A 19,243-nucleotide genomic window follows, 5' to 3' on the forward strand; every position below is an offset into this window, starting at 1 on the left:
GTGAATCATACAAAGTATCACTTAGCTAGGGATAAAATAATATTCATTTGTTGGTAAGGGTATGAATGTACGATCTTTATCTAGAACAGGTTGATATCGCTAAGTTACAGATTTTCAGATCCATGATTTGATTCGTTAATTTACGTACTGATTCAAATCTTCTAATCTTGAATGTCGAATCTCGTATTTCGAATCTTGAATGTACGAAAGGCTAGAAGGCTCATTCGAGTTTCGAAATGCGAAACACGAGATTCAAAATACGAGATTCGATATTCGAAATTAGAGATTCAATATCCAAATTAACTATAGTCTGTCCAAAGATGTTTTTGTCGCATATTTTCTTAAATTATTCGATATTTATAAATAGCTCTTGGTTCAGACGATGTTCGTTCAATTGTACGGAAAAAATCACAATATTTCTCCTTTGAAACGTCCCTCTAGCTTGTGAGGTTTCAATACAATAACAGTAGGCTAAAAATAAACAGCCTACGAGGATTTGTCATTGCTTACGAGATGAAGGTAACCGAATGATAACGTTGAAAAATTGTGCGATGTATCACGAGCGACTTCCAAATGGAGAAAAGGTGTCAAAATTCCCCACTAAAAATCTCCGTAGGTAATCTGTTTTCGTTCCTGTAAATATTTACGAGGAAAAAAATGATAATGTGTGAATTAAGTAACTTGAAAATGTTCCCTTTCATCAAATGTACTTTTTTCACAGGTATGTTTATTTTTATGAAAAATCGTCAAAATGCGCAGCATAAATATCTGGGGACACACTATAATTTAATTATGGATCCGGAAACCTATATCTGTATAAACCTGCATCCTAGCGACATCAGACTGTTCTAAATAAAGATAATCCATTCATACAAATAAATGTCTTACTATCTCCTAATAATAGTTAAATTAATTTTGATGAATTATCCTAGAAGACACAGCTAGATTAGATATTATACCGTGTGCTTCGCAAATCTAAGTTATTTTGATCACCTTGTAAGTATTCTTATCCGATACATTTTAACCCTAAGGGTATTTGCCTTGATTGTGTAAAAATCGATTCGCGAACAAAGATATTTTTTTTTTAAATCTGTTGTTCTAAATAAAAAAAAATTTGATTTTGTTCTTTAGCTATGAAACGATATTCTGTGATAAAATCAATATATCAAAATTAGGGTTATTTATAATGAAATTCGAACACCATGATTTAAATCTAAATTAGAAGTTTTAAAACCATATAAGATTTACAACCTTCAAGATAAGACTCCAAATACGAAAAGTGTATTGTAGTGTATCAACGCCATGAGAGAGAGAGAGAGAGAGAGAGAGAGAGAGAGAGAGAGAGAGAGAGAGAGAGAGAGAGAGAGGGAGAGAGAGAGAGTCATGGTTTCATGTCGTTAAGGCCCTGTCACACCAAGTTGCGTTCCCACAGCGTTGTTCAAGACGTTGTAAAATTTATGGAATCGCCTTCGGAGCGCAGGAAAAATTCAGAAAAAAATGTACGATCTTATTAAAATTTTTACGAATGAGGATGTCACGGCGTCCTGACGGGAACCGAGGTGTTTCTATGGAGCTCACGTGGCGTTTTACTGCTTTCCACAGAGTTCTATGTGGCGGTTGACTATACTCTCTTGCAGACTATCGATCGAGCGCTCATGACGTGCTAAGAGGTATCACCTCGCGTCCACGGCGTGCTCTAAACGCTGACAGCGTGCACAAGACATTCTTTACGTTCGTAGGTAAATTTTAACTTGTACAATGGTGTGGAAAACAAACAAGAATTTTGAACTTTTCAATATTAAATAATTGATTAAAGCATTGTTTTTGTTTTAAGGAAATAAGGTATTTTGTAATTGAAACGTAACTAATTTCTATATAATTTGTGAAGGACAAAAATCTCAGCCGTTATTAGTTGTTATAAAACATGGAAGAGATAGCAACATGAATAGCAGAACAAAATGGAAATTACACCCACGTCCCATCATAGGTCCTGGGATATTCGCAAATGCTACATTTTACATAGTCATCCACATCAAGTTTGAGAATACTATATCGCTTGCTATTGAAGAACAGCCATTGTTTAAATTTTATAAATATTTTGTTTTAGTTTGTTAATATTCATTAATAAGAGAATAGAAGATATAAACAGGTATACGTATCACACCTTAGATGAATCTCGTTTCCAAAACCCCCACCCCACCCCCACCGGCCAAAATTGTCAAAATTTCCACTTTGTAGAATCTCGTACAGCGCCGTAACAACGCAACATCATCTTCCTTTGTCGCGGAGGGATCGCCTAGAGTATTGTAGAACGCAATGAGACGGTGCGCACTTTGAGCATGCACAAAGGAGATGAGAGCGCCGTAAGGTCTCTAACAGCGCATCGCACTCTCACTGCGTATCGACAGCGTTTGAACGTGTTGTTTATCATTCTACTGCGTTCACACTGCGACCCGAAAGAACCGTTTCTGCGATCATCACGCTCTCTTGACGTTTCTCTCTGCGTTCATTGGCATTTGTGCCGCGCTTCTAGAACACATCTATGTAGTTATTGGAAATCAAGTCTTCCAACAATCTGTTGGAATTCCTATGGGTACCAATTGTGCCCCATTGTTGGCAGACCTTTTTTGTATTCTTATGAAGCAGAATTTATTCAAAGACTTGTACGTGAAAAAAAATAAATCACTCGCTGTGACCTTCAACTCAACATTCAGGTATAACGACGACGTATTATCAATAACAAATGCTATTTCCATACTTATGTCGACTCGACATATCCCAGTAAACTTGAAATAAAAGATACCACAGAGTCTGCGTCATCTGTTTCATATTTGGATATTTCACTGAAAATGGACATTGATAGTAGTCTAACAACAAAACTTTATGATAAACGCGATGACTTCAATTTTTCTATAGTAAACTTTCCTTACTTATGTAGCAATATACCTTCATCACCTGCATATGGTGTTTTTGCCTCTCAGTTATTTCGATACACAAGGGCATGCTCTTTGTATGAACATTTTCTATGGCGAGGCAAGCTACTGACAAACACATTGATAGAAAAGGATTATCAACTGTCTCGTTTGAAGTCATCTTTTCGTAAGTTCTATGGTCAATACATCGGACTTGTCAGCAAATACAATATTCCACTGGGTCGCATGCTGACTGACGTTTTCCATACTAATTGTTAGACCATAATTAATCACCTAATTGTCTAAGGACTTTTCCGTTTTTTTCCCGATTACAACAAAGAGCACACGGCGGGTGTGACCGGTCAGCAGAGGATGCTCACTCCTCCTAGGCACCTGATCCTACCTCTATCTTTTTAGAGGTCCGTGTTGCTCTGCTTTGAATTTGTATTTCGTTTTATGGATTTTTACAGTTTATTATTGTCATTTTTTCAATGCAATAAAATTTTATTTTGAACAAATCGGCATTCTATTACCCCTACCTATACCGCCTGCTTTTTCATGACGCAATGGGAACTAAAAGGACTAATACAAAAACAGTGGCTAGACAGTTTTTGGCCAATAGCCGTTATGCTAGAGAACATGTGTTCAGTTCTATGATTTGATATGTTAATTTAGCCATTGAATCTCGTATTTTGAATCTAGAATTTCGATTTTCGAATGAGCCTTCTGGGCTTTCGTACGTATAAGCCTCATGGGCTTTCGTAGTAACCTGTTGAATACAACTCTCAAACTGAAAGCTGATATGTGCATTTTGCTGAAAAGACATGGATAATTACAAACCAGAGGAACAAAATTTTCTTATACTTATTCAAGCACTCAAATACTCTACAGTTGGACTAAAAACGTACGTAGATCAGTGTTTGGAAGACTTGTATGACCGCTTAAAAAGAAAGGTTGGTTCAAACGCTGCTTGCACCCAATGTTGTAGCAAGCGATGCAACGTCAAACAGTGGTGCAGCATTTGTGCCGCATGGAAAAGAGAGACAGAGAAGTTAATGCGGTACAACATTCACAAGAACAGAATGCAGTGGCAGCATATCAAATTATGGAAGCTATCACAGAGAGATCGTGAAGGAGCAAAAGTTGAACTTTGTCGTATATTTGTACGTGATGGAAGATTGATTAAATATGATATCCAGACTATGTTGTCTCTATTGCAAAATTGTCAATATTTTAAAATTGGTGACGATAAAAACCGTTTAGATGCAGTTCGCAATGTACGGAATATTGATTTTGCTCACACGGATTTATTTGAAGTGTCTAAAAGAGGACTTAAAAAAGCGATATCGAATCTTTTACAATTTTTTCAACACCCTTCTTTGGTTGGATTTCGATGCATTTCTACAACTGTGATCGAAATTCAAGGTCTTCTAACAACAGACAAGCACAGTCTTGCAAAAATAGAAGTATTTAGTGCATTTAATAGCCTTCAACTGATAAGACAAGCAAATATTAACGACTTTTTATCGATCAACGAAGATAAAAACGAACCAGACAGACAGCTTAAATTTTTCCCTATCTTATCATTGTTTGTCGCTATGCTCATTATAATGAGTGAGTTTCTAAGGAAATACAATACAAATGGTGAGGAAGATCATTATTTAGCATACATAATCATAATTGTTTTCTTCTGTCAAATACATTATTATATGCCTATTTACTGGCTATGAGGGCGATAGCAAAATTATTGTTCCCTTAGACAGCAACTATTTCCCAAGGCAAAGTCGAGAGAAATAGTTTCTGTCGATGGGGGACAATATAGATTTCCTATGGTCCGAGTAGTCAGTGAATAAGAATTGTATTATACCGAAGAAAACTTTATACGTAGGTGATGCAGATTTTCTTGATAGTAAACAGATTAGAGTTATCGGACTTTTAATTAAGACTATCTACTCGGATACACCATAGGTATTCCGAGGTTAAAACGACTGAAATTGAATGCTGCCGGTAAAAGGGGAATGGTCACGAATTTGGTCATTTTTTTTTTCAATTTTAATATTTACAATGCGCTGTAAGACATTTCTAATAAGCAACCAAAATTTTAGTGTCAGTCGTTGAGTTATGAGCGAGTTACAAGCTAACACTTCTTTGTTACGCTTACAAAACTTTTGTTTACATTTTGACTGTTTAGGTGAAAATTCCAGTTTTAGACGTACAATGAATGTGTTAAACATTAGGAACTGTTAATTTTTGCTTAAAACAAATTAAAACTAGAAAAATCATCTTGAAAAAGATATTTACTGGTATATTGAACCTAAGTAAACAAAAATAGTGACGAACCTTGTTTACATGACAAAGAATTGTGAGCACTGTATCTTGCTTGTTACTCTACGACTAACTATCAAACTTTATCTGATCATTAGAAAAGCATTATTGTATATAATAAAAACAGAAAAATAGAATTTGACCAAAATCGTGACCATGCCCCTTTCATAGTTTCGATGACTATTCATTATGGGTAGATAGCAAAAAATCTATTTCACGGTTAGACAGAATAACATGTTTATTCGTTGTAATTTTACATAGAAAATAATTAAAGATATATGATGATAAAATGCATAGGTTTTGACATAGGAAACGTTACTGCATGTTTATTGATGCGTGTTCAATAATCATGTAATGTCTTGAATATATTGTGTTGTTAATACTTTTGTGATGTTTGTTTATATTCTTGTAATTTTTTTATGCCTTTTGGTTTTTTTTTACTGGATGAAGTTGATGAACTTCGTGTTATGTTTGTTCAATAATCTTGTTATTTTCAGAAGATTGTCGAATATATATTACCAGATTATAATACACATCACAATTTTATGGAATATACATCAAAAGATGTACGAATTTACATTACATATGTTATAAAATACGAGCATTAAATTACAATTGATTGCTTAATTACGTTGTATGTCTATCATCGAATAAGCAGCAGAGTGAACATGCTTATCTAACACAATCTCTTTCTATGTTGTAGAGGCAGATACCAGTGTGTTGACTTGTAAAGATGCAACTTATGAACCTCCTTTTACCATGGATATTGACTTGGACTTCTACCGATCCCAGCATGACAAATTGGTAGGTCGGGAATGGCTCTTAAACGAGCTGGACGAGAAGATGTTTTTCTCCAAGCGTGGTGTGTTGTTATTGGCTGAAATGGGGTATGGAAAGTCAGCTATTGTAGCTCATTTAATTTGCCAGAGTGATAAACGCTTTCCTGGAAATTGGATCCATCAACATATTGTTGCATTCCATATTTGTAATTTTTATTCAAGAAAGACTCTTACCCCTGGTAACTTTGTAAAAAATTTGGCTGGAGGCTTTTCAAAACAAATACCAGGCTTTCTCCAAATTTTAGAAAAGAATTCAAGATACCATACATATTTTGAAAATAACATATGTGTAGAAGATCCAGAGGGCTGTCTTGACTTTTTAGTTCTGAAAGCGTTGAATGATTTAGACATGGTTAACAATACTTACATTGTGGTTATTGATGCTTTAGATGAATGTATTGAACATGGTAGTTTTAATATTTTTAATTTACTCTGGAGACGCTTGCCAGGTTTTCCAAAAAACATCAAATTCTTTATAACATCAAGAAATACGTCTGATATTAGAATAGCTCGTACACAACTTATGGTCATTGAAAAGAGGCCTATGGATGATAGCAACACAAAAGATACGCACAGATTTGTAGAAAACAAGATTAAACATGTATCTCTCTCTGAGCAAACTCACCTAAAACGGATTTTTAAACTAGTTATATAGATACAGCAGTTTCAAAAGCTGTCAAATATACAAAAGGAAATATGTTACTTCTGAAGAACGTTTTGGTTCGATGGTTACAAAACGATATGACATTACAGGGCAGTTGCACAACATTTGAAGATTTATTTGACGACCAATTAAAAAGAATATTTCACAATCGAGAGGTTTTTAAAACTGTTATAAAGGTTTTTCAAGTCTTATGTTCTACAATGGAACCTTTGTATGTCGAAGAGCTCTTAACGATTGCTGACCTAAAAGATAATGAAATAGTTGATGTTTTGTCCATTATAGGCAAGGAACTTAGTCATTTTATTCGCCAAAGAAATGGCAAAATATCACTTGTCCACAAAAGTTTGGCAGCGTACCTGACAGACATTACCAGAAAGACTGAACAGTTTTATGTATCCAAGAGAGATGGATGCTGCTTGTTTTCAAAGTATTTGCTAAATCTTTTACGACAACAAAGATCGTTTACTAACATCAGCATTGTTGATCTCGCATCCTTCGCAGCTTGTTCATCAGACAAGGAAATCAAATATCAATTCTTGCAAATCGGTAAAAAGTATATCAGCGAGTTTTCTGAAGTGTACATCCTTCATCAAGCAGCAGCTAAATTAAACTCCTATACAGCCATGTCACTTCTGTTAGACTTGTTTTCTTTACGACCAGTGGATGAAACTGACAAAGGAAATATAACGGCATCATATGTCGCCGCTGCGTTTGGAAATCACAGATCTTTAAAAGCTCTACTTGACCGTCATGCAGATGTAAATTTTACCCGATTAGGTCCAAAATATATAAATGAGACTGTTGATATGTTGCATTTTTGCAAAACTTATGCATTTTGGGAGTACAGTTTATTGAACATTGCCGCACAAAACGGACACATTCAAACTGTGCTGACTCTTATACGACATAACGTTAATGTGTCTCATCAAACATCGTTCGGATCGAATTCATTCCTCCTGGCAGTTGAAAATAGTCATTCAAATATTGTGCAAGAATTCTTACTGAGATTTATATCTATTTTTATTACCAGCCTAAACCAGGCGCTTTATTTATCTGCCAAAAATGGATACTTGGAGATCGTGGATCTTCTTCTGCATCACGGTGCGGAAGACTTGTGTCTTTCCTGCAACTCTTCACAATATTGGACATCTTTTCATCAAACTCGACTTCAAACTATCGATTCGGGCGAGAATTTGCAGATGATTAACTTTGTATTTCTAGACGACCATCGCCTTATAAGATGTGAAACGGCCATGGAAACTGCAATACAAAATGACCACACAGAAATTGTTGAGATACTGTTGAAGAGAAGCAATAATACATTGCGCTGTCGAGAGTCTGGTGGTAGGACCCCTTTATTCACAGCATTGAGGTTCAAACGATCGAAAATATTCAATCTTCTTATACACCAAATTATCAATGAATTAGGTAGATGCTTATATCGAAGAAGGCGAGTAGAAATAATTGAATTAAATGAAAAAGAAAGAAAAGAGTACGTAGAAAACATGTGCCCTTACAACATAACGTTATCTCACTTCTTAGCGTATCATTGGGATATAGATGTGTTTTATTTGGGACAAAGTCATACTTTATGGGAATGGGCTGCAAGATATTCCAGTGTTGGCAATATTGATATGATAGATATATTGGAGAAAGAAGGGGCCAGGTTTGATGTAAGATCTTTAAATGGATCCACTCCTTTACACTCAGCAGCCATATGTGGGCAGATAAATGTTCTTTCTGAATTGCTCTCACGATATCCAACATCTGTATTTGACAGCCAGAATAGGTCTATAAGTCATTATTTAGCCATGAGTGTCCGGTTTAGTAACGAAACGACGGAAGAAATAGTCATAACCGATAGATACATTCCAGTGTCTCTTCAAAAAAAGTTACAAGAAGAAGCTTTTTTTCTAGATAACCACAACAGATTACCTTTGCATTACGTTAGCAAGAATGGAAATGTGAATTTTTTTAGTTTCTATCATAGCTTTTTAAACGATTTTTCAGTTGTCACCACAAGTATGGACGTCGATGGTTTTACCATTTTGGACTATGCCTTCCTTAACGTACCAATCTTTTACAAATTTGTCATTAACAGAGTTTTACACTGTAACATTTACCTTTTGTCTCCAGTTGTGAATTGCAATACCCATAGACTTAAAATCTTTATCCCACATGAGTATCTGATATATTTGATTTTAAAAATATCAGACACCTCAAAAGACATTGTTCAAAATCATATTGAAAAATATGTTAATATTAGTCTACAGAAAAACAATGCCCATCTCCTTGGTTTACTTTTCTATAACTTTCCATTCAAATACAGCCAATATATGCTTAAAAATGGAATTGTAACTTTAGAGAATGTATTCAAACACCCAATGATTAACCCAGAAATATTTCTTTTCTTACCAAAAATGAACCATGATTGCTCTGATATTACTAGCAAACTAGTTCTGCACGACATTATTGAAGATAAAAAAAGAACTTTTTGGACTTCACGACTTTTTGATTTTTCTAAATTTAATTTTTTTAGTAAATCATTAGATCTATGTGTTGATGATAATGGATACAACTTTCTTCACACATGTAGTATAAGAATAATAGTGGTGGATCAAACGACTTGTCAAAATTTACCGTGTTTCATTTCATTTGTTTCTTAAATATTCGTGTTTTTAATTTTTAATTAATGAACTCAAATGTTTCTTAATTAAAATTATCGGTATCACAAGGGCAGATGATAGATCTAAAGAAAGTACAAAATTGAGGACCCCCTTCCCCCACCCACCCCCCACCCCCAATTATAAAATAACACGTGTATTCATGTTTATGTTCATGCAATTTAATAATAATATTTTATCACAGGATTCCCGGGTGTTATTGGTTGTGTAGATGGAACAATGATAAAAATTGTATCCCCGTCAGAAAATGAAGCAGATTATTTATGCCGTAAAGGCTTTTATGCGCTCAATGTACAGGTAAATAAACAATTAAAATATTGAAAGATAATACATCTGTTGTTCCATGTATTTTTTTAAAACTATTTAAACAGCAAGTCAACTTGAACATCTTTTTTCCCCATGTTTTAGATATACCCTTCTAAAATATATATATATATATATATATAAACATTTTCAGATGACATGTGATCCTCAGTTTAGAGTGTTGGATGTCGTTGCAAAGTGGCCAGGAAGTGTGCACGATGTTCGGATTTTCAGGGAATCCAACTTATGCACACTTATGGAAGAAGGCATGTGGAAATTCTGTACCAAGATGTCCTGTATTTTTTAATTCTTGATACACTGTGTATGAGATATTTCACGAAGTACAAGCTGAAATTTCAATGAGTAATTATTTTAAATATATTGATAAACAGGGCATCTATCGGGCTTTCTACTAGGAGATTCTGGATACGGCCTGAAACCTTATCTCTTGACCCCGTATATAGCGGAAGATGCTCCTGGAAACAGACGCTATAATGCAGCACATTGTAGAACAAGGTTACCTATTGCATAATGTTTTCTGCCTCAAAACGAAACAAACTTTGTAAATAAATTGAAAACTTACAAAAATCAATTTCACACCAGTTATTTTCTAAAAATCAGCCACAATGCTTGAGTATGTCATTAAATTATTGCTACCTCTATAAGGCACATACATGTAGTATCAAATGTGCAATCATGTATAGTGGAATATGATAGTAAAGCGATATACATTTCACTTTAAAAATCTTATTTATTGCTGCATGTAAGTTCTTCAATAACATTTCAGAGTCACGATTGAGCAAACATTTGGAATTTTGAAAAAGAGATTTCATGCCCTCCACTGTGGCCTTCGGACCAAGCCTGAAAGAGCGTGCAGAATAGTGACAGCATGTGCTATTCTCCACAACATAGGTATTCAACGGAGGGACATTCTGAGAGACTCAGACTTGACGAATGCAGTTGATGTGGCCGTGGACGTCCACGTTAGGGTTCCAGAAGACGCTGTAGGACGCACCGTGAGGGACCACGTGAGAGATACATACTTCTTATGAGTACGTTTCTATGCAAAGTCAACATCTTAGAATTTTAATTATAAAATTACAGTTTACAATTTACTACTTTATGTACCGGTACCTTATACATATTACTAACATGGTGAATTGATTAATGAATAATTATAACTAGAGGTACTGTGAGCAAGCTCACAATTGATACCCCCCGCTAAGAAAAAAATCATAACGCGTGTATTTTTGCTATAATATAGAAAATATTGGATGAATCTATTTCACTGTCCATATTCTATCAATAACAACTGCTTTATTTTTGAAAACTGTTAATTTCTAGCTTCTAATATTTCCATTAATACAAAACATGACACAGACAGAATTTAGCTTTTTTGAAACGACCTTGAACTTTCTCAATTGACCTTGGGTCAAGGTCATGACACACCCTTTAATCATAAGCAATCTTTGTGTGAAGTAAGAACTTCCAATGTTTCCCCATAAGAAAGATATGGACCGGACACGAATTTTGCATTTTTTTTTGCCAGTGACCTTGCCCTTGCCCGAATGACCTTGGGTCAAGGTCATGACACACCCTTAGGTCATAAGCAATCTTTGTGTGAAGTAAGAACTTCCAATGTTTCTCCATAAGAAAGATATGGACCAGACACGATTGCACAGACAGACGGACGGACAGACAAGGTGATTCCTATATACCCCCCCAAACTTTGTTTGCGGGGGGTATAATAATAATGAATTAATGAATGTCAGGAATTTTCACTGACTACAAATAAATACAACAATTGGTGCTAAAATAATCATTGATGATAACATTTAATAGAGTTGAAAGCAATCAGATAAAGCAACTTACGTATATACATGTAGTCACATATATCCACCATTCAATCAAATACATGGACATGTAAACTACTTAAACATTAAACAAGCAATACAACGCATCATCTCAACTTGTTAAAATAATATCATTGTCAAATATATATAAAAGATGAAACAATTATTCTTACTTACAACTTTCATATAATTCTTACTGGTATTACAAACTACAGTGAATAAATCATACTGGCATAAACTTGAATACTCGTATTGCTAAAAGTGCAATGTATCACAATCATATCATATTTAACATTCTTCAGTGGACAGTGACTTAAAATGCACACATCATTAAGAACAAAACTGACTTATTTTCAAAGAGGAAGCTTATCATCCAAAGCTTAGAGTGGCATAATATATTTTGAATAGTAATAATTAATAAGAGGCCCATGGGCCACATTGCTCACCTGTGCAATATAAATAGCTATTACTTTAAGTATGCTTTATGGGATCCAATACAAAATACTCAACGTATAATTACATGTTTAGGTCTTGTTTACAAAGACGATCAAATATTTCTTCACAAATTTCTATGTTAAACATTAAGCCCCTTTCATTGTTTCATATGTCAGAAGAAGATATTATAACATTTTGTCTTCTATCCTATAAAAAAATTCATCACCTTTATGACACCACCTTATGCATATTATATGAAAATCATAGTTTTCCTTCTTGGATACTGTTTTGACACTATATCATATGTTAAAAGCTGGTATGATAATCATATGTTCATTTCATACAGTATTATAAGATACAATGTTTATCAATACAATAATATAAAATACAATATTGCATCCTTTGATTCTTACAATATAACATAAATTGGGGCAGTTTACGCTTTATAAACCGCGAATATGATACAATATAGTATTATACGATACAATATCATATCACAAAATACATCAAAATATTTACTTTCAGCTTTCAGCTCAGGTGAGCTAAAAAAGCTATTATCTATAAAACATTTGACCTGTTCCAAAAAACTTAACCTCCTCCAGCATCCGAAACCTGTAGCTTAGATTTAGCACTCAAGCCTGTCGGGTGCATCAGTATCATAACGCGCACCATCCATGCAAGTTTAGTAATGTTAGGGCATAAGGTCCCCCCCCCCCACTTTGTCTCAATGAGCTGAAAAACCAATAATTCTTTATTAACTCCCTCTGAAAGAAGACATGTATAACTTTCTATTTTAAGAAACTGCAATTACCTTCATATTAAAATGCTTTGTTCATAGTTTGGTTAAAATTGACCTTTAGTTCTGAAGATGAAATTGTGAAAAGATTACAACATGAACGATGGCAACAACCACAATAGACAAATTTTTTATCAGAAAAGCTCAAAGTTATATTTTCGGTTCATTAGGAAAAACTCTCCAAAAATGAAGTGGATATATGATTAATTAGGAGTAAAAATGTCATTATATGGCACCAGAAATGTGCTGAGATATCAGCTCTTACCTATCGTAAATTTCTATGTAAAAACTTTCAACATTCATTGCTCTTCAACATTTGAGCTACTACCTCAGGATTATTATTACATAAAATTTGGAATTTTAGGTCATAATATGATTTCTTGGCCACAATGAGCTGTCTCTCGTCTTTCAGCTTCTCTATTTCTTCCTGAAGCTTATCATTCTCTAATGATAGGTTCCTTTCCTCTAGCTCCAGGATGGTAAGCTTCCTCTTTTTCTTACCAGAATCTGTATTATAAAAACAACAACAAAATAAAACAAAAAGCCCATGGGCCACATTTCTCATCTGAGCAATAATAACCATAACCAGATATCTGTGAGCTAATGCTCACTAGTGATACCCCCACCACAACACAACCAGAGCGATCTGTTTTCATCGCGTCATCAGGATGAACTTCTTGATAGTTAATGTTAATTGCAGTTTTATAAACTACACAAAGCAATTAGAAAGTTTGAAGGGGGCTTAACTTAGAAAAAAAATCTTGACAAACAAGAAAAAAGGGTTTTCTGGTTACGGTTATGTATAACTTTGCCAAAAAAGTGGTGGGGGGAGGGGCTAAGCCCCTTCTTCCAATAGCCCCCAGGTTCCGACGCATATGCTACGCAGTTAAGTGTTTTCTTTGAAGTTCATACTTGTAATTTAAATTTTGGACAAAATCCATTTTATATCAATTTTTGTGGTAGATATAGTTACGTTGAAAGTACTAGCAAATCTTCGAAAATAGGTAACTGAAGTGTTGAAGCAAAGGGCTGTGTCAAAAAAAGTTCTGACCGGAGGTATTTGATAAAGCATCACCCGTTTGATAAAGCAAAGGCTTATCATATGGGTAATGTTGGAATGATCACATGGATATGGACTTGGTTTACACATGATCAAAACATGTGAAGCCAGAAGGGCTTCTCGGAGAATTTGATCATGTACCAACTAAGTTCATTGACCTGTGTACTTTCTATAATTGTTTCTATCAAAATATGATTTAAGAATTTATTTACCTTGTACATCCTTCTTCTTTGCAGGCACATCTGAAGATGCTGAAGAAGAGGTGGAAGGCTGAGTTTCCACTGGATCTTAAATAAAAATTGCCAGAGTTTCTTAATATGCTTGTTCCTATTTTTTTTTGCAACATTTTGGACATGAAACTTCACATACAAATAAGTGTTGGGGTTTGATATACCAGTATATCCTGTACTTAACTTTCTCATAAATTCAACAATTGGTTCATGTTTTTTTTATATCATATACAAAGAAGTGGGTCAGTGCCATGAAATCTTCTCTGGTTTACATTGTGATAGAAACACCACACTGTTGATTTTAATCTCTGCCCTTCAGGCTATACATGTTAACATAAACTCTCAGATGGGCTTCTCAGAAGATTTGATCACTTACCAACCAAGTTCATATCCCACTGAACTTTTTAACATTGCTGCATATTTATTATTTGAAAAATGCAAATAGTTTAGAACTGTTAGAATTACTGAGATGTTATGTTAACAATAATTCCAGCCTGTGCTATGACTTTTTGACATCATGAAAAAGTTGATACATAATTAAATGTTTTAATTTATAGGTTCATATAGGGAAACATATTTGCAAAAGTAAATATTTCAATAAACAACACAATATAGTTACCCGCTGTATCTATTCCTCCACATATTCCCTCAAGGGAAGGCCTTCCTTCCAGTTGTTCCAAAATGGAAAGCTCAACTGGTGTGGGGCTTGGTGGCTTGGGACCCCCTCCTGTCTTTGGGCGTTTTGATTCTGATAACTTTCCTTTGGCTACAATTGATCATCATTCCTTGTTAGTGAAATTTAAAGATAAGAAGATTATTCAACAATAATCATCATTATGCAAACCAAATATATCACCTAATTTGATTGGCTAAACATTTCATAATATATATCATAACTTGCCTAGTAACGTCATGATACGACATGCATGCCAAACGTTATAATCTGCCTGACATTACAATTGAAATTTTACACGAATCGTCATTTTAACAAACAATATGCCTTATTTTCTGATTTCAGTTGTTCGAATATTATTATAAGGAATGAATTTAATTTCTACCTATGACGTAAATTCATCGGGAAGTGCTCATTCCCACAGAAACCACGAAAATTAAGCTATAACAAATTCTAATGATTCCACGGTATAAATGAATCAGTTATACCACATGTACCTACCCCTCTGCTTCAAGTTACTGTACTGCTTGGCAGCCTCCCCACTTGTCCTCAGTATTCCCGAACCACTGCTCCTAAAATAGTATTTATTGTCATGCAGTGATGCTCAATTTGGATAAATAATCTGTGTACATTGCACATCATTATACAATTTATAAAACATAACCAATGAACTGTCTTGACAATCAAAAGTTTCCATAATTTATATGCCCCTAAATAAGAAGTAATTTTCACATCATATAACATTTTTTTCATTGTGTACTGTACTTTAAAAAATATTTCTTCATAAATGATATTCAAATTACTAATGTGCAATGTACACAATCAAGACAAGATATACATGTATAACAAAAACTGTTTGGCTTGCACTTATAGATTTAAGATGATTAAGGGCCTGCTTCTTCTAATCACATTTGATTTATAGAGCAATGCACCGTATTATAAGCCATTAAGCAATTAATTTATCACTCAAGAGGACTATAAAAACAAAACTTATCGCATTTTGTTTTGTTGAAGACTGGTTTTGCATCTGGGGGAAAACCATCCAACTCTGTGAACCCGCATAGAAGTATCAGTATCCATGTTTATTCTATATTTATCGGTCAAAACCATGTGACACTTTGGGAATTCCCTAAAATAAAAACAACAATTTCAACTGGTGAAGATAAACATACCCGTTCACTGCCTGTGCAACCTCTCTCCAGGCAACGTCCATCGCTATCTTCCCACCCCCAGCACCCTTAAATTTCCCAAACAATAAACCCTCCCTCAAATGCACTTCTTCCACCAAAATTTTCTTTTCTAACTCGGTCCAGTTAGGTTTTTTAATTTTTAAACTGGCGTCTGAGACACTTTCAGAACACTCGCTCGCCATTTCTGAACGTAATGAATAATATTTACATGCAGACGACTTTCACATGTGACGTCAGTTATAATTTTCACATGTAATTTACATAAATAACGCGATAAACAAGAAAATGAAAGTAGAGTTGACTTACCCGATCGACGCCATTTTTCCTGCGGTAACGAAAATAAGCTGAGATTTTTCCGTAAAACTCGACTCTCGTGAGGCGACTCTGAGAAAGTTTGGTGGCACACCGTTTTAGCAGAATCTCACCAGAGTCAGAAATTTAAGATTTGAGGCTGAGATTTGAGCTGAGATTTTTATATGTTGGTGGCCCCGAAGCCAGTAATTGGAGGTAATTTTTTAGCATTTCAGTTTCTAAGAAAAATTGGGATGTCTGTTTACATAAAGACTCGCGATGGTAAAAATCTTCTTCAGTTGTTGGTTGATAATGCTCCCTGTTTTGAAGAAAAAACCAAAAGAAGAAAATTGGTTATGTTTATTTATAATAAAACTGGAAAGGTCCAGGACAGTTGGATTGAGAATATTTTTATCTCAGATAGCTACAATGCTATAGCATTGTCTTTAGTGAGAGAAACTAGAATGATCAATAATATGAGTTTGCCCGAAATTTGTAATCCTGCATCCGAATCTTTAAGTTTTTCTCATAAAGTTGCAGCAAAGGGATTTATCGTGGTATTGTTAGAAATAGGAAAACAATTTGGCTCAAATGCTTTTAGTTGTGCTAATATGAATAATATAACGACTGAAACTTTATTCAATTTCTTTAATCATTTTGATAAATTTCCAATTCATTTGGGAATTATTAACCCTGTAAACGTTGATATGATTATTTCTCTCTTTTTAAAAATTCTGACGGACTTTAAACCATTTATTTTTCCAAAGTATTCTGTAGAGCGGAAGTGCAATTATAGAATGAAGAATTACAGAGACCTTCGCAGTATGGAAATATGTGTATTCAAATTGGAAAAAGAATACTTAAGATTAGTGCAACAGTTTTTTAAAAATTCAGGGATCAAATCAAAAGAAGATTTTGACAGAGCTTTTGAAAGTAATAATGATTGTTCTGCAAAATATATAGATGTATTAAATAGTATGTATGAGAATCAAAAGAGTTCTGTAGGACCGACTTGTTTAACGAAAGATTGGATTTTAAATAGTTTAAAAACAGAATGCTTAAAAAGATCAGCATCATTGAATATGATCAACAGGACATTGTGTTATCAGCTGATATCTTTATTTACTAAAAAAAAGTAAAATCGTCGTACATTGGTACTCTTTGGTTAAAGTTAAATATTTTTTCTTGCTATTACGTTTATACCAAAACAAAGTTAACATACCTTTTGAGAGTTTCAATGGATATAAAATTAAATACAATGGTGCAGAATTAGTTCACCTTATTTTCAAGTCAGCATATCTGACCTCAAGCATGAAAATAGACTTTCACATGCGTAAAAAATATAATTTTTGGAACTGGTTTAAATCTTGCAAAAACTGTTTAGCCAAAATAATGATGAATCAGATAGGTTCATCAAGTGTACAGGATATACGGAAATGGAAAGGTTCTAGCAATAGCATACCCGTGCAAATATTTTGCACACCACCACCTGTACCAGAAGACGTTAATGAACCTCTAAAAAATTACTATACTAGTATTTTTGATGCTGATTTTACTTAAACGCTAGTTAAATTTATAGCAGTCAATGAAACGATTTGTAATGATGCAATGCCCTTGTGCCCTCAAAGGTCAAGTTATCAATACAAATTAAACGAAATGCATGACAAGCATATCAGAGTGTACATCGAATTGTTAATGCTTTCTTAAAATTAAAATTGATCGACTAATGGGCGTTTACGACATTCCTAAAGATTTAATTCCAAGATACAACCGACAGAATTTTAAAGATTATAATACGAATAGTTCATAATAAAGCAATGAATACAAGATAAGTCATTACATTGATATGTGAATATTATAATGCATGTATCTTTTGAAATAACTCTGATTTCTACACCCCACGCCCCCATCCAATTTCAAATCACAAATAACAAATATACAGGTCAATGTTTTTTTTTTTCAAAAACCGATTGTATTAAATCGTTTTAATCTTGAACTAAAGCTTTCAGTGACTCAATGATTGGCTGGTCTTTGAGAATTTTATTCCATAATTATTGTTGTGTTTTGAGTTTTTAAAATTTATTTTTGGATTTGTTAAAACAAAAACTCAAAATATTAGATGCACAAGAGTTTGAAAAATGCTGATGATTTAAGATATTGTTCATGAGAGAGTATTTGTACATCTGTGTGTAATACAATATTTTACCAAGACAATAAGAAGTATCATAATGATTGGCCATGTTCAACACTGATATATGCACTTCAAAATGCTGTTCCTTGTGGCTAAGTGAATCGTGAATAATTTAATTTCTGTGTAGAATGAATTATTTGATAGGGTAAGCGAATTGTTTTACACATGATCAAATTTTTCCAAACACGCTATGACTAGTTGATTTGCAGTGATTCTTTCCTGTTTTGTTTTTTGAATATTTGTTTTTAATAATATAATAGTTTAATCTTTTGTACACATTAATAGAAATTTTTAAGAATTATAAAATTATTTATGTTATTTATGTACATCTTCTAGATCGAAAGAAATTGTTTTAGATAATTGACATACATTAAAACAACAATCTTACGAAGAGAGAGAGAGAGAGAGAGAGAGAGAGAGAGAGAGAGAGAGAGAGAGAGAGATAGATAGTAATAATGTTAATGAAAGTATCCATCTTTACCTTTGAATTTGTTCATTTGCAGTGTATTAAATTGCAGTAATAGTTGATTTATCAAAATATTGTCAAACTCATTAAGCCTGTTACTAAAATAATTGCAATTGTGTCAAATTTTTCTATTACGTCATACAATTGAAGCAATTATTATGAATCAATAGAAAAATTTATGAAACATGAATTAATTCAAAACCAATTGTTAATCAATTTTCTCACGGGCATGAGTTACAATTGCTCAAAAATTGCAGTAGAACAACATTACATGATATCGTTCAAGACGAAAGAACCGTTTGGAAACCACGATTTTTCGATTTCAGGAAAT

The 19,243-nt window shown here is 33.9% G+C and overlaps 2 protein-coding genes, 1 long non-coding RNA gene and 1 pseudogene across 4 annotated transcripts; 3 read left to right on the plus strand and 1 right to left on the minus strand.

Moving 5' to 3' along the window:
* The first annotated feature begins 3,689 nt into the window (after positions 1 to 3,689).
* Positions 3,690 to 6,862, plus strand: LOC128190883 (uncharacterized). The gene is made up of 2 exons (XM_052863096.1): positions 3,690 to 4,556; positions 5,941 to 6,862. Exons 1-2 carry the CDS (start codon positions 3,737 to 3,739, stop codon positions 6,729 to 6,731), a joined length of 1,611 nt encoding a protein of 536 aa, XP_052719056.1. The 5' UTR covers positions 3,690 to 3,736; the 3' UTR covers positions 6,732 to 6,862.
* Positions 6,863 to 9,542: 2,680 nt separating this feature from the next.
* On the plus strand, positions 9,543 to 12,621 carry LOC128190889 (uncharacterized). The gene is made up of 3 exons (XR_008244397.1): positions 9,543 to 9,721; positions 9,882 to 10,243; positions 10,515 to 12,621. It is a non-coding gene; the product is annotated as an uncharacterized LOC128190889 (long non-coding RNA).
* A 115-nt stretch (positions 12,622 to 12,736) lies between these two features.
* Positions 12,737 to 16,312, minus strand: LOC128190887 (uncharacterized). 2 transcript variants are annotated; one of them, XM_052863103.1, is made up of 5 exons: positions 15,947 to 16,171; positions 15,276 to 15,346; positions 14,721 to 14,867; positions 14,084 to 14,158; positions 12,737 to 13,318 (listed from the first exon to the last, which is right to left on the minus strand). In XM_052863103.1, the coding sequence occupies exons 1-5, from the start codon at positions 16,144 to 16,146 to the stop codon at positions 13,104 to 13,106; spliced, it is 708 nt and encodes a 235-aa protein (XP_052719063.1). In that variant the 5' UTR covers positions 16,147 to 16,171; the 3' UTR covers positions 12,737 to 13,103. The 2 variants fall into 2 exon arrangements, 1 of the variants encoding a protein (XP_052719063.1); XR_008244396.1 differs by lacking the exons at positions 12,737 to 13,318; positions 14,084 to 14,158; positions 15,947 to 16,171 and adding an exon at positions 16,271 to 16,312 and having other exon boundaries at positions 14,736 to 14,867; positions 15,276 to 15,903.
* Positions 16,313 to 16,440: 128 nt separating this feature from the next.
* Positions 16,441 to 18,874, plus strand: LOC128187459 (uncharacterized; annotated as a pseudogene).
* Positions 18,875 to 19,243: the final 369 nt, after the last annotated feature.

This window comes from Crassostrea angulata, chromosome 6 (assembly GCF_025612915.1).
Source record: "Crassostrea angulata isolate pt1a10 chromosome 6, ASM2561291v2, whole genome shotgun sequence".
NCBI lineage: Eukaryota > Metazoa > Mollusca > Bivalvia > Ostreida > Ostreidae > Magallana > Magallana angulata.

What these genes read in the sequence shown, in the direction of transcription:
- LOC128190887 (XM_052863103.1), bottom strand. Translation starts at nt 16,146, where the DNA reads ATGGCGAGCGAGTGTTCTGAAAGTGTCTCAGACGCCAGTTTAAAAATT. An exon ending in TGGAGGAATAGATACAGCGG is followed by an intron (nt 14,159 to 14,720) that starts GTAACTATATTG and finishes TTTTTATTTAAG; the next exon opens with ATCCAGTGGAAACTCAGCCT. An exon ending in AAAGAAGAAGGATGTACAAG is followed by an intron (nt 13,319 to 14,083) that starts GTAAATAAATTC and finishes TTTATAATACAG; the next exon opens with ATTCTGGTAAGAAAAAGAGG.
- LOC128190883 (XM_052863096.1), top strand. Translation starts at nt 3,737, where the DNA reads ATGGATAATTACAAACCAGAGGAACAAAATTTTCTTATACTTATTCAA. An exon ending in AAGGAAATACAATACAAATG is followed by an intron (nt 4,557 to 5,940) that starts GTGAGGAAGATC and finishes TCTATGTTGTAG; the next exon opens with AGGCAGATACCAGTGTGTTG.